This window comes from Oncorhynchus gorbuscha, unplaced genomic scaffold (assembly GCF_021184085.1).
Source record: "Oncorhynchus gorbuscha isolate QuinsamMale2020 ecotype Even-year unplaced genomic scaffold, OgorEven_v1.0 Un_scaffold_1699, whole genome shotgun sequence".
In the NCBI taxonomy this organism is placed as follows: Eukaryota; Metazoa; Chordata; class Actinopteri; order Salmoniformes; family Salmonidae; genus Oncorhynchus; species Oncorhynchus gorbuscha.
The window spans coordinates 44,027-59,632 of record NW_025746401.1 but is presented as its reverse complement, the minus strand read 5'-3'; the positions used below and the strand labels follow the sequence as shown (position 1 = coordinate 59,632).

General features: G+C 43.3%; 1 protein-coding gene across 1 annotated transcript in view; it reads right to left on the bottom strand.

The window, feature by feature from the left end:
* The window catches only part of LOC124023838 (ectonucleoside triphosphate diphosphohydrolase 1-like), a 44,602-nt gene extending 37,154 nt beyond the window's left edge, over positions 1–7,448 (bottom strand). The window contains exons 1-3 of the mRNA XM_046338047.1: positions 7,341–7,448; positions 4,757–4,778; positions 628–752 (exon numbers count right to left, since the gene is read on the bottom strand). Coding sequence (XP_046194003.1) covers positions 628–752; positions 4,757–4,778; positions 7,341–7,448 — 255 coding nt within the window. The remainder of the gene's footprint in view (positions 1–627; positions 753–4,756; positions 4,779–7,340) is intronic.
* Between the last annotated feature and the right edge of the window lie 8,158 nt (positions 7,449–15,606).

Here is a 15,606-nt window from a genome sequence, read left to right as displayed (position 1 = left end):
TTTGGGTTTCCAATCTCTCCAAAAGAATGTGGTGATCGATGGTATCAAAAGCAGCACTAAGGTCTAGGAGCACGAGGACAGATGCAGTTAGTTGGCTAGTTTCTGAAGGCCCTGTATGGCACAGTCTCGTTGGCTTGTAGCTACTGTTTACTGGCTAGTTGGCTAGCTAAATTGGCTATAATAATGCCCCAAGCCTTGCGATGCAGTGCCTTAGACTGCTGCACCACCCAGGAGACCTGCCATCAGACATTTTTTAAATCCTATGGTCACTTTATGGAGGCTAGTCTCGTTTTTAATCCGACGACTAAAATGTGAGCTAGATAGCCACAGAAAATACTCTGAAAATTCAATTGTCAACGACCCTGTTAAGATATCCGGTATGTGGTTCTTGGTAACGGACGTACAGCTCATGACGAGAGGTGGGGAATGTGCTATGTACCTTTTCATAAACATTGGTATCATATTGGCTTAGATATGATGGTAGGGAGATTTAAATTCAGCTTGAGCTTCAACCAATGCATAATATAGTCTACACTATTTGGGATTTTTCCATCGCAGCCACAGAATCTGAAAAAGCTATTGCAAACATTTATTGTACCTCATTGCCATAACAACCACATATAGTACCTTGTACTTCTGTAGGAGAGGCTTGTTCTGCAATACTGCTGTTGTCACCAGGGCAACTATCGCTGTGATACCAAGCACCGTGATGATGATCACAGCCTTATACCAAGCGTTCTTTCCTTTCGTCTCTGAGGAAGAGGGATAGTAGGAGAGATGGGGAGAGAGGGTGAGAGAGGAGAAGAGAGAGGGAGGAGAAGAGAGGAGGGAGGGGGAGAGAGGGGGAGAGAGAGAGGGAGGGGGAGAGAGGGGGAGAGAGAGAGGGGGAGAAGGAGAGAGGGAAAGAGTTAGGAAGAGAGAGGGAAAGTTGGAGAGAGTTAGCATTTTCCAACCAGCTGTTGATGATGTCACATCTGTATTATTGATGACAGGAGGGTTATGAGTGTTAATGTTGATGCTGTTGTTGCTGTTGTTGTTGTTGTTGCTGCTGCTGTTGTTGTTGTGTAACTAGGAACTAGTTCTAAATGTGTTGTAAATGTCCATATTAACTCAAGTTAATGCTCTAACCAGAGGTAGGTTCAACAAGGGAAGTAGTTTGTTCATTTGTTTTGTGTTAGATCTACTAGAACCTTTCCTGGGCACACCCTTTTTCTCCATGTTCGCCTTCCTTTTACCTATGAAATTACCTTTTGTTCTGAAAATAAATGTTTGCTTTTTACACTTGGAACTTTGGATTCCCAAAACCATGTTCAGTGGTTGCTTTGGAAGCCCGTCTGACTACGGCATCACATACTTGGTGCCTCAAGGCAAGTTTGGAATTGGATTCCCAAAACCATATTCAGTGGTTGCTTTGGAAGCCCGTCTGACTACGGCATCACATACTTGGTGCCTCAAGGCAAGTTTGGAATTGGATTCCCAAAACCATATTCAGTGGTTGCTTTGGAAGCCCGTCTGACTACGGCATCACATACTTGGTGCCTCAAGGCAAGTTTGGAATTGGATTCCCAAAACCATATTCAGTGGTTGCTTTGGAAGCCCGTCTGACTACGGCATCACATACTTGGTGCCTCAAGGCAAGTTTGGAATTGGATTCCCAAAACCATATTCAGTGGTTGCTTTGGAAGCCCGTCTGACTACGGCATCACATACTTGGTGCCTCAAGGCAAGTTTGGAATTGGATTCCCAAAACCATGTTCAGTGGTTGCTTTGGAAGCCCGTCTGACTACGGCATCACATACTTGGTGCCTCAAGGCAAGTTTGGAATTGGATTCCCAAAACCATGTTCAGTGGTTGCTTTGGAAGCCCGTCTGACTACGGCATCACATACTTGGTGCCTCAAGGCAAGTTTGGAATTGGATTCCGATATTGCCTCAACTGTATATTCCAAGTGAAGAAGTGACTGACTCTATTGTAGCTCTCTGACTTCGCGTTACTCACTTTGGAGAGAGGGGAATGAAGTATGGTTGCTCTTTCTATTGCTCAATCTGCTCGAGGTGTTGGATAATTTCGGGGAACCTTTGAGAGTTGTGGAGCTTGGAATTGCTCGTGGAGCTTGGAATCGCTCGTGGAGCTTGGAATCGCTCGTGGAGCTTGGAATCGCTCGTGAGCTTGGAATCGCTCGTGGAGCTTGGAATTGCTCGTGGAGCTTGGAATCGCTCGCGGAGCTTGAATTGTATGTGTCTTGGCTGTTGTGTCTTGTGATGACCTCATGTGTTGGGCTCATTCATTAAGCTGTGCTTTGCTAAAATGTGTTCATAATGTGCTAATCGTTCACTGTTACGTGCTTTTAAAATGGATACAATTGAAATTCTTAAGAAATTGTAATGATCTAGAAGTGCTAAATTGGGTGCACTTGCTAAAAATATAAATGAGATCACAGTTTATGGGTGATGACGGAAATGTGGAATTGGTTTACACAAATATGTTCACTGATTCCTCAAAGTTGGTTAAGGAGTTGCATGATCTCAATGAGTCCATAAAGGTTTTATTACCAGCCGACGAGGCAGAAAAGGATCAGGTCGAATGGTTTGGCCCAAACACAGAGGCAGAAAAGGATCAGGTCGAATGGTTTGGCCCAAACACAGAGGCAGAAAAGGATCAGGTCGAATGGTTTGGCCCAAACACAGAGGCAGAAAAGGATCAGGTCGAATGGTTTGGCCCAAACACAGAGGCAGAAAAGGATCAGGTCGAATGGTTTGGCCCAAACACAGAGGCAGAAAAGGAACAGGTCGAATGGTTTGGCCCAAACACAGAGGCAGAAAAGGATCAGGTCGAATGGTTTGGCCCAAACACAGAGGCAGAAAAGGATCAGGTCGAATGGTTTGGCCCAAACACAGAGGCAGAAAAGGATCAGGTCGAATGGTTTGGCCCAAACACAGAGGCAGAAAAGGATCAGGTCGAATGGTTTGGCCCAAACACAGAGGCAGAAAAGGATCAGGTCGAATGGTTTGGCCCAAACACAGAGGCGAAAAGGATCAGGTCGAATGGTTTGGCCCAAACACAGAGGCAGAAAAGGATCAGGTCGAATGGTTTGGCCCAAACACAGAGGCAGAAAAGGATCAGGTCGAATGGTTTGGCCCAAACACAGAGGCAGAAAAGGATCAGGTCGAATGGTTTGGCCCAAACACAGAGGCAGAAAAGGATCAGGTCGAATGGTTTGGCCCAAACACAGAGGCAGAAAAGGATCAGGTCGAATGGTTTGGCCCAAACACAGAGGCAGAAAAGGATCAGGTCGAATGGTTTGGCCCAAACACAGAGGCAGAAAAGGATCAGGGAATGGTTTGGCCCAAACACAGAGGCAGAAAAGGATCAGGTCGAATGGTTTGGCCCAAACACAGAGGCAGAAAAGGATCAGGTCGAATGGTTTGGCCCAAACACAGAGGCAGAAAAGGATCAGGTCGAATGGTTTGGCCCAAACACAGAGGCAGAAAAGGATCAGGTCGAATGGTTTGGCCCAAACACAGAGGCAGAAAAGGATCAGGTCGAATGGTTTGGCCCAAACACAGAGGCAGAAAAGGATCAGGTCGAATGGTTTGGCCCAAACACAGAGGCAGAAAAGGATCAGGTCGAATGGTTTGGCCCAAACACAGAGGCAGAAAAGGATCAGGTCGAATGGTTTGGCCCAAACACAGAGGCAGAAAAGGATCAGGTCGAATGGTTTGGCCCAAACACAGAGGCAGAAAAGGATCAGGTCGAATGGTTTGGCCCAAACAGAGGCAGAAAAGGATCAGGTCGAATGGTTTGGCCCAAACACAGAGGCAGAAAAGGATCAGGTCGAATGGTTTGGCCCAAACACAGAGGCAGAAAAGGATCAGGTCGAATGGTTTGGCCCAAACACAGAGGCAGAAAAGGATCAGGTCGAATGGTTTGGCCCAAACACAGAGGCAGAAAAGGATCAGGTCGAATGGTTTGGCCCAAACACAGAGGCAGAAAAGGATCAGGTCGAATGGTTTGGCCCAAACACAGAGGCAGAAAAGGAACAGGTCGAATGGTTTGGCCCAAACACAGAGGCAGAAAAGGATCAGGTCGAATGGTTTGGCCCAAACACAGCAACACTGGATTATTTTGTATCCACAGTGGACACATGGATGGAAGAAGCACATCAATGCTCAGCTGCTAACAAAACTGATGCGGAGGTCCAGCCAAGGGACAGTATCGTAAATATCTAATCAAAATGTGGAAATTAGTCACAACACAGCAGGCGCTCAAGACAATCCACCACATCTTATATCAAGCTCAATTTGGAGGCTGAAAGGGCAGCTTATTGGTTAAAGTTGAAACATTGAAAAGGAAACAACTATTGGAGGAACAAGAGCCTCAACTCAAATCATAAATGGAAGAATTAGAGCTTGAAGCTGAAATATGGTCTAAAAGTGCTAAGCTGAATGTATTCCATGAATGTATCCCCTTGTTCACCATGTCTGTGCACAGGGCCAGGGTCAAAGTAGTATGTTGCAAGAAAGTGCTACCACCACATACAGCTCTGTTCATCGTAGGTCAACTAACACACAGCCTGTTGTAAGACCAAAAGATAGGCAGCTGCAACATCCAACTAGGAGAGGAAGGCCTACCAACCCAGATCAGGGTGGAGCTGACAACATGGCCACTGTTGTCAACATTCTGCTACACCAACCATCTATCACTGAAATGCTGGTAAAGCAGCAAAGGTTGTCCTCATTACCACCTCTTAGTGTACCTGTGTTTACAGCAAAGACAGGCTGTACTTTTTGGAGCAATTCACCAGAGATCTAGTCTGCAGTTGCCAAGATACGGAGGCTAAGCAGAGGCCAAAAGGCTTCTGAATATAAAATGGTTTTCTTCATGATGTTGGATGACAAAGGGATATTGCATGCGTGTTACCTCATTTTATACCCTAGTGAAACAGGAAGTGATGTAATGGCTCACTATAGTTCCTTAAGACTTAAATAAACTTAAATAAGTTTAGAGCAGTCTGACTGAGCAGCAGCAGGCCCGTAATTATTCATTCAAACAGCACTTTTGTGCGTTTTGCCAGAAGCTCTTCGCAAGCACAGCGCTGTTTATGACTTCAAGCCTATCAGCCTAATGGCTGGTGTAACCAATGTGAAATGGCTAGCTAGTTAGCTGGGTGTGCGCTAATACTGTTTCAAACATCACTCACTTTTAGATTTGGAGTAGTTATTCCCCTTGCGCTGCAAGGGCCGTGGCTTTTGTGGAGTGATGGGTAACGATGCTTCGAGTGTGGCTGTTGTCGATGTGTTCCTGGTTCGAGCCCAGGTAGGGGTGAGGAGGGGGACGGAAGCTATACTGTTACACTGGCAATACTAAAGTGCATATAAGGACATCCAATAGTCAAAGGTATATGAAATACAAATGGAATAGAGATAAATAGTCCTATAATTCCTATAATAACTACAACCTAAAACCTCTTACCTTGGAATATATCATGTTAAAAGAAACCAACAACTTTCATATGTTCTCATGTTCTGAGCAAGGAACTGAAACGTTAGCTTTCTTACATGGCACATATTGCACTTTTACGTTCTTCTCCAACACTTTGTTTTTGCATTACTTAAACCAAATTGAACATGTTTCATTATTTATTTGAGGCTAAATTGATTTTATTGATGTATTATATTAAGTTAAAATAAGTATTAATTAATTCAGTAGTTGTCATTATCACAAATTGTAAAAAATAAAAAAATCGGCCAATTAATCAGTATCGGCTTTTTTGGTCCCGGTATCGGCGTTGAAAAATCCTAATCGGTCGACCTCTAGTTTGAATGGATGAAGTGTCTGCTTTTCTGTGTTGATTTCTCTTACTTTAATAGGAGAATCTCCTTTTAGAGAGAGAGAGAGAGAGAGAGAGAGAGAGAGAGAGAGAGAGAGAGAGAGAGAGAGAGAGAGAGAGAGAGAGAGAGAGAGAGAGAGAGAGAGAGAGAGAGAGAGAGAGAGAGAGAGAGAGAGAGAGAGAGAGAGAGAGAGAGAGAGAGAGAGAGAGAGAGAGAGAGAGAGAGAGAGAGAGAGAGAGAGAGAGAGAGAGAGAGAGAGAGAGAGAGAGAGAGAGAGAGAGAGAGAGAGAGAGAGAGAAAGGCAGAGAGGGAGAGAGAGAGGGAGAGAGGGAGAGAGTGAGGGAGAGAGGGAGAGAGAAAGGCAGAGAGGGAGAGAGAGAGGGAGAGAGGGAGAGAGAGAGAGAGAGAGAGAGAGAGAGAGAGAGAGAGAGAGAGAGAGAGAGAGAGAGAGAGAAAGGCAGAGAGGGAGAGAGAGAGGAGAGAGAGAGAGAGAGAGAGAGAGAGAGAGAGAGAGAGAGAGAGAGAGAGAGAGAGAGAGAGAGAAAGGCAGAGAGGGAGAGAGAGAGGGAGAAAGGGAGAGAGGGAGAGAGAGAGGGAGAAAGGGAGAGAGAGACCCAACCAAATCATGAGAAAACAAAAAGATAATTACTTAACACATTGGAAAGAATTAACAAAAAAACAGAGCAAACTAGAATGCTATTTGGCCCTACACAGAGAGTACACAGCGGCAGAATACTGACCCAAAATTAAGGAAAGCTTTGACTATGTACAGACTCAGTGAGCATAGTCTTGCTATTGAGAATGGCTGCCGTAGGCAGACATGGCTCTCAAGAGAAGACAGGCTATGTGCTCACTGCCCACAAAATGAGGTGGAAACTGAGCTGCACTTCCTAACCTCCTGCCCAATGTATGACCATATTAGAGAGACATATTTCCCCCAGATTACACAGATCCACAAAGAATTCGAAAACAAATCAAATTTTGAAAAACTCCCATATCTTTTGGGTGAAATTCCACAGTGTGCCATCACAGCAGCAAGATTTGTGACCTGTTGCCACGAGAAAAGGGCAACCAGTGAAGAACAAACACCATTGTAAATACAACCTATATTTATGCTTATTCATTTTATCTTGTGTCATTTAACTATTTGTACATTGTATATATATATATAATATGACATTTGTAATGTCTTTACTGTTTTTAAACTTCTGTATGTGTAATGTTTACTGTTATTTTTTGTTGTTTTTCACTTTATATATTCACTTTGTATGTTGTCTACCTCACTTGCTTTGGCAATGTTAACACATGTTTCCCATGCCAATAAAGCCCTTGAATTGAATTGAATTGAGGAGAGAGAGAAAGAGAGAAAGAAAGAGAGAAGAGAGAGAAGAGGAGAGAGAGAGAGAGAGAGAGAGAGAGAGAGAGAGAGAGAGAGAGAGAGAGAGAGAGAGAGAGAGAGAGAGAGGGGGGTGGGTAACAGTTAACTATGTGATATGATCTAAAAAGTACAGAATTGCAGCCCTGTGTGTCTTCAGAGGAACAGGCGCTGAGAGGAACAGGCACTGAAACAGAGATTGGCATTTCCTCTCCAAGCCCGGAAGTGCAGGCTGTCGGCATGGAAACGCAGCTGGAGTGTGTGTGTGTCTGTGTGTTAAACCCTGAAAGGGGCTAATTAGGGGGAGCCATGTCTGGCTCTAAGCAACATGTGTGTTTGTGTTTGAGGAAGTTGGGACTCCATTCGTTAGTTGTTTATGTTGGAGTGTGATTGGTCAGGCAGTTTGAGAAATCATCATTGTTACCGATTGGAATTCCCTGTGTGTGTGTGTGTGTGTGTCAAAGGGAGTGTGAGGGGACTACTGATAATAAGAAACACTGGCTACACACATGTAGACACACACACACACACACACACACACACACACACACACACACACACACACACACACACACACACACACACACACACACACACACACACACACACACACACACACACACACACACACACACACACACACACACACACACACACACACACTTACAATATCTTAGTGTTCCATTCTCTTACACGGTTCTAGCCTCCCTTCCTGCAGTAGTTCTGTCAGCCTTAGATCCCAATATCTTAGTGTTCCATTCTCTTACACGGTTCTAGCCTCCCTTCCTGCAGTAGTTCTGTCAGCCTTAGATCCCAATATCTTAGTGTTCCATTCTCTTACACGGTTCTAGCCTCCCCTCCTGCAGTAGTTCTGTCAGCCTTAGATCCCAGGTTAGCCTGTCTTCCTGCCCGTTCCTGCTCACACACAGACTTGCGCAGGCACCACACACACACATCCACACACACGCAGACAAGGCACACACACAAACAGACACACACACACACACACACATTTTCTCTTATCTTTTCCGTTAAAGTTACCTTCACGTTAAGACAGTTGCACCAAACATTTTAAGGTTAATTTCCCCTTTAATTAAATTATGTTACAAAAAATGCCCATGAGGTCCCTTAACTGCTTCATTCAGTATGGATATCAATGTGAACAGCATTTTTGTGGAGGTGAATGTTGCTTTCCTAATTCCTATGCCCTCGTTGCTACAGCAAAACTTAAACCACCTAGCTAGTTAGCTAGCTAAGTAAATTATGGTAGGTGGTAGTTTTAGGTTGAAGACAGGGACAAGTTGTTTGGATTTGAAATGATACTGAATATGAGGTGAAACAGCAGACTATTAGCTTTAATTTGAGGCTATTTTCAACCATGTCGGGTGAACCGTTTATAAATATTTTTGTACACAGTCCCCCAAATTCAGTTATATATGTATTCAAGTAGTAAACAGTTAATTATTCATGTGGATGGTGTATCAATAAACTCAGTCACTACTGCTGGTACCAAATAAGAATTTGTTCTTAGCTGACTTGCCTAGTTAAATAAAGTTAAAATTAAAATTAAAAATTGACTCTGTACTGGTACCACCCTGTATATAACCTCCACATTGACTCTGTACTGGTACCTCCTGTATATAGCCTCCACATTGACTCTGTACTGGTACCCCCTGTATATAACCTCCACATTGACTCTGTACCACTTACCCCCTGTATATAGCCTCCACATTGACTCTGTACTGGTACCTCCTGTATATAGCCTCCACATTGACTCTGTACTGGTACCCCATGTATATAACCTCCACATTGACTCTGTACTGGTACCCCCCTGTATATAGCTTCCACATTGACTCTGTACCGGTTACCCCCTGTATATATAGCCTCCACATTGACTCTGTACTGGTACCCCCTGTATATAGCCTCCACATTGACTCTGTACCGGTACCCCATGTATATAGCCTCCACATTGACTCTGTACTGGTACCCCCCTGTATATAGCTTCCACATTGACTCTGTACCGGTTACCCCCTGTATATATAGCCTCCACATTGACTCTGTACCGGTACCCCCTGTATATAGCCTCCACATTGACTCTGTACCGGTACCCCCTGTATATAGCCTCCACATTGACTCTGTACCGGTACCCCCTGTATATAGCCTCCACATTGACTCTGTACCGGTACCCCCTGTATATAGCCTCCACATTGACTCTGTACCGGTACCCCCTGTGACGGATGTGGCAAGGCTTGCAAACTATTTGTCACACCAGATCTAGTTCACCTGTCCTTGTGATTGTCTCCACCCACTCCAGGTGTCACTTATTTTCCCTGGTGTATTTATCTCCGTGTTTCCTCTGTGCCAGTTCGTCTTGTTTGTCTTTCAAGTCAACCAGCGCTTTTTCCTGTACTCCTGCTTCTATTCTCTTTTTGGTAGTCCTCCTGGTTTTGACCCTTGCCTGTTTTCTAGACTCCGTACCAGTCTGCCTGACCATTCTGCCTGCCCTGACCTCGAGCCTGCAGGCCACTCTGTACCTCCTTGACTATGAACTGGTTTTGACCTTTTGCCTGTCCATGACCATTCTCTTGCCTACCCCTTTCGGATTGAATAATAAATATCAAAGACTCAAACCATTTATATCTGGGTCTTGCCTTGTGACCTTATACTTGCATCAAAAAGCAGAACACTCAAAACATGAGCACAATGGCAGCTCTTCCTTTAAAGAACTCCAGGCCTCAAGAGGGCAGATAACCCAAAAACACGGGTGGAACTAAAAAATTGAGCCAGGATTTCTGAAGGGACTACTTTTACATGCGTACCTGGCAGATAAGCATGGGTATAAAATGTTTGGGCTTAGCTTTGCTTGGGTCCTCAACATACAAACAGCTCACTGTTCAACCCTAAAGACGCAACTGGTATGTAATGTTTGGAATGATTTATTATGTTGCATCCAGTGCTTGGCACAATTTACATGGTTAACTCTGGTAAGAGTGGTGACTTTTTTGTGTATATTTTCTGACTGCAGAAGTAATTGCTTGAAGTGCTAGATTAAATTGTTTAAACGTTTACTTTATTCAAAGCCATGCTTTGTTGCTGTGTCATGCATTGTTTATTGTGTAAAATAATGCATGTTTATTCTCTTATCAACCTATTCCTATTCCCTATTCCTTATTCCTCTGTCATTCAACTACTCTATTCAAAAAATCTACTGTTTCAACACATTCAACAAATGGCATCAAAACCATAAGAAAACACTAAAGGAATTGAGTTGTCCCTTTGCATCCTTCACGTGTTGAGCAAGCAGTTTTCAAATTTGGGCAGAGCTGAAATAATTATAACACCTAGACAACTTGACAATACTATTTAGACCTTATAGCCAGAACCACCTAGCCATCAGAAGCTAACCAGCTAATTAGCTACAAGCTATTTAGTCATTGTTAGCGACTGCTAGCGGCCTTTACCTTCTGCACAGATGCCAGCCCTTTATTTTAGCCTGAATAATACTCGCCAGCCTACTGGTATAGGACTGTTTCTCCACTACAACGCCGGATTCCTGCTGTAAACCCTGGACCATTACTCCTGATCTTCACAGCTAGCTAGCTGCCACTGAGTGACCCACTACCGACGCTATCCCTGAGGCCCACCTCTCCGCATACTCAGTAGTTCACCCGGACTCCACTCAAACTCGGCTAGAATCCACTACTCCACCAGATCCTTGCCGTAAGCTCTGGACCTTGGCACCGGATCACCGCTGGTACCGAGTGGCTATAATGGCTAATGGCCCTGAAAGAGGTGGAGAACAAGAGTACCTCCTCCCAGCTGCCCATTGCACTGAGGCTAGGTAACACGGTCACCACCGACTAATCCACGATAATCAAACATTTCAATAAGCATTTCTCTACGGCTGGCCATGCCTTCCTCCTGGCTACTCCAACCCCGGCCCTGCCTATCTAAAGTCTTCGAAAGCCAAGGTAATAAACAGATGGGGGTGCGTGCTCAGTCCCCTCCTGTACTACCTGTTCACTCATGACTGCATGGCCAAGCACAACTCCAACACCATCATTAAGTTTGCTGACGATACAACAGTGGTAGGCCGGATCACCGACAATGATGAGACCGCCTATAGGGTAAAGGTCAGAGACCTGGCAGTGTGGTACCAGGATATCAACCTCTTCCTCAATGTGATCCAGACAAGGGAGATTGTGGACTATAGAAAAAGGAGGACAGAGCACGCCCCCATTCTCATCGACGGGGCTGTATTGGATCCGTTGAGAGCTTCAAATTCCTTGTTGTCCACATCAACGACAAACTAGAATTGTCCAAACACACCAAGACAGTCGTGACGAGGGCACGACAATGCCTATTCCCCCTCAGGAGACTGAAAAGATTAGGCATGAGTACTCTGATCCTCAAGATTCTACATCTGCACCAACGTTGCATCACTGCCTTGTATGGCAACTGCTCGGCCTCCGACCGCAAGACACTACGTAGGGTAGTGTGTACAGCCATGTACATCACAGGGGCCAAGCTTCCTGTCATCCAGGAGCTATATACCAGGTGGTGTCAGAGGAAGGGCCTAGTCATAGACTGTTCTCTCTGCTACTGCACAGCAAGCTGTACCAGCAAGCTGTAGCAGCACCAAGTCTAGGTCCAAAAGGCTTCTTACCAGCATCTACCCCCCCTCCCCCAAGCCATAAGGCTCCTGAACAGCATCTACCCCCCCCCAAGCCATAAGGCTCCTGAACAGCATCTACCCCCCCCCCAAGCCATAAGGCTCCTGAACAGCATCTACCCCCCCAAGCCATAAGGCTCCTGAACAGCTAACCTGTGTCCCCGCACATTGATTCTGTACCGTTACCTCCTGTATATTGTTTCACTACTGTTTTATTTTTTTCCCTTTAATTATTAGTTCTATTTTTAAATATTTTTTTTACATCAGTTGATTTTAGTAACACTTAACACTTATGTTTCTTAACTGCATTGTTGGTTAAAGGCTTTCAGGTAAACATTTCACTGTAAGGTCTACAGCTGTTGTATTTGGCGTATATGAAAAATACAATTTGATTTGACCAATTAGTTAATCCACAATAGTAACCTAATTGACAGAGTGAAAAGAAGGAAGCCTGTACAGAATAGAAATATTCCTAAACATGCCTCATGTTTGCAAAAAGGCACTAAAGTCATTCTGCAAAAAAATATGGCAAAGCAATTAACCTTTTGTTCTGAATACAAAGTGTTATGCTTGGGGCAAATCCAATACAACACATCACAGAGTACCGCTCTACATTTTATCAAGTATAGTGGTGGCTGCATCATGTTATTGGTATGCCTTTAATCGTTCTGGCCTGGGGAATTTTTCAGGATAAAAAATAAATGGAATGGAGCTAAACACAGGAACGATCTTATAGGAAAACCTTGTTCAGTCTGCTTTCCACTAGACACTGAGAGATTAATTCACATTTCAGCAGGACAATAACCTAAAACTAAAGGCCAAATCTACACTGGAGTTGCTTATCAACTTGGGCGGCAGGGTAGCCTAGTGGTTAGAGCTTTGGACTAGTAACTGGAAGGTTGCAAGTTCAAACCCCTGAGCTGACAAGGTACAAATCTGTTCTGCCCCTGAACAGGCAGTTAACCCACTGTTCCTAGGCAGTTATTGAAAATAAGAATTTGTTCTTAACTGACTTGCCTAGTTAAATAAAAAATCAAGAAGACAGTGAATTTTCCTGAGTGGCCTGGTTACAGTGTTGAATTAAATCTGCTTAAAAATGTATGGCGTCACCTCAAAATGGTTTCCGAGCAATGACCAACAACCAATTTGACAGAGCTTAAAGAATAAATACAAAAATAATGGGCAAATGTTGCACAATGCAGGTGTGGAAACCTCTTAAACTTACCCTCAAAGACTCACAGCTGTAATCGCTGCCAAAGGTGATTCTAACATGTATTGTCCCAGGGGAATATTATCTACTATTTATCTAATCAAGACATATTTATCTAATCTACATATTATTTTACAAATGTTAGAATTTGTCTTCCACTTTGACATTCTATAGTATTTTGTGTAGATCGTAGACATATAGGCCAGGTGTCAAGAAGCAGGTGTAGAAGGTCCGTTTAATAATGAATGCAGTTAAACGAAACATGAGAAGAATACAGAACGTGAATGAAAAAACAACACTGCCTGATTACTGAGGACTAAATAAAGGGTGTGTAATGATCAGGTGTGTGTAATGATGGGGACCAGGTGTGTGTAATGATGCATGAGAAGAATACAGAAAGTGAATGAAAAAACAACACTGCCTGATGACTGAGGCTACTGAGGACTAAATAAAGGGTGTGTAATGATCAGGTGTGTGTAATGATGGGGACCAGATGTGTGTAATGATTGCCAGTGCCGGTGGTTAATAGATAGGTGGTTAATAGATAGGCGACGATGATTGCTGGAGAAGGGGAGTGGGTGTGACAGTAACAGACATTCTGACAGACAACAACATTCTGTTGACACTCCAAGTGAATTTGTATCCAGTGTATACTTGTCTTAAAGCACAGTAAACATTTCAACGTTGTCTTGTCAACTAACATGGTGGAACCAGGCTGATCTCTATGTTCACCACTGAAACAAAATGGTCAGCGCAACGATCAAGCTGGTTGCACTTGGCTAAAACGCTGCAGACCCCTTCCCTTTTTCCACATTTTGTTACAGTACAGCCTTATTCTAAAATAGGTTAACATGTCTAGGACTGGGGTTCCGCTGAACCCCTTGCCAACAGCCAATGAAATTGACAAATCATCAGAAATCTCATAAATCAAATTTCTCAAACATACAAGTATTAGGCACCATTTTAAAGATAAAGTTCTCGTTAATCCAGCCACAGTGTCTGATTTCAAAAATGCTTTACAGCGAAAGCTCCACAAACGATTGTTAGGTCACCACCAAGTCACAGAAAAACCCTGCAATTTTTCCAGCCAAAGAGAGGAGTTACAAAAAGCACAAATAGAGATAAGATAAATTACTAAACTTTGATGATCTTCATCAGATGACACTCATAGGACTTCATGTTACACAATACATGTATGTTTTGTTCGATAAAGTGCATATTTATTTCCAGAAATCGAATTTTACATTGCCGTGTTATGTTCAGTAGTTCCAAAACATGCAGTGATTTTGCAGAGATCCACATCAATTCACAGAAATACTCATTATAAATGTTGATGATAATTCAAGTGTTATGCATGGGAATTTAGATAAACTTCTCCTTAATGCAATCGCTGTGTCAGATTTAATAAAAACTATACGGAAAAAGCATGCCATGCAATAATCTGAGTACGGAGCTCGGAGCCCAAACTAGCCAAAAGAAATATCCGCCATGTTGCGCAGTCAACGTTAGTCAGAAATAGCATTATAAATATTACCTTACCTTTGATCTTCATCAGAATGCACTCCCAGGAATCCCAGTTCCACAATAAATGTTTGATTTGTTTGATAAAGGTCATCATTTATGTCCATATACCTCCTTTTTTTTAGGGCGTTTGGTAAACAAATCGAAACGGGCATGCAACTTCCAGCGGAAAGGTCGGACGAAACAGTTATATTCCAAACAGTTATATTACTGGTTGTAGAAACATATCAAACGATGTATAGAATCAATCTTTAGGATGTTTTTATCATAAATGTTCAATAATGTTCCAACCGGAGAATTCCATTGTCTGAAGAAAAGCAATGGTACGAGAGCGAACTCTCTCATGACAGCGCATGGTCAGCTCGTGGGACTCAGGCAGACCTCTGACTCATTCCCCTCTCATTCAGCCCCCCTTCATAGTAGAAGCATCAAATAACGTTCTAAAGACTGTTGACATCTAGTGGAAGCCTTGGGAAGTGCAACATAACCAATATCCCACTGTATCTTCAATAGGAGCTGAGTTGAAAAACGACAAACCTCAGATTTTTTTTCTCCGGTTTTAGCCTGCCATATGAGTTATGTTATACTCACAGACATCATTCAAACCGTTTTAGAAACTTCAGAGTGTTTTCTATCCAATACTAATATGCATATAATAATATGCATATATTAGCATTTGGGACTGAGTAGGAGGCAGTTTACTCTGGGCACGCTTTTCATCCAAAAGTGAAAATGCTGCCCCCTATCCCATTGAAGTTAAATAAAAACGGTCCTCATCAATCTACACACAATACACCATAATGACACAGCGAAACAAGCGAAACATCAAAATACCTTATTTACATAGTTGAAGTCGGAAGTTTACATACACTTATGTTGGAGTCATTAAAACTCGTTTTTCAACCAATCCAGACAGGTTATTTCACTTATTATTCACTATCACAATTCCAGTGGGTCAGAAGTTTACATGCACTAAATTGACTGTGCCTTTAAACAG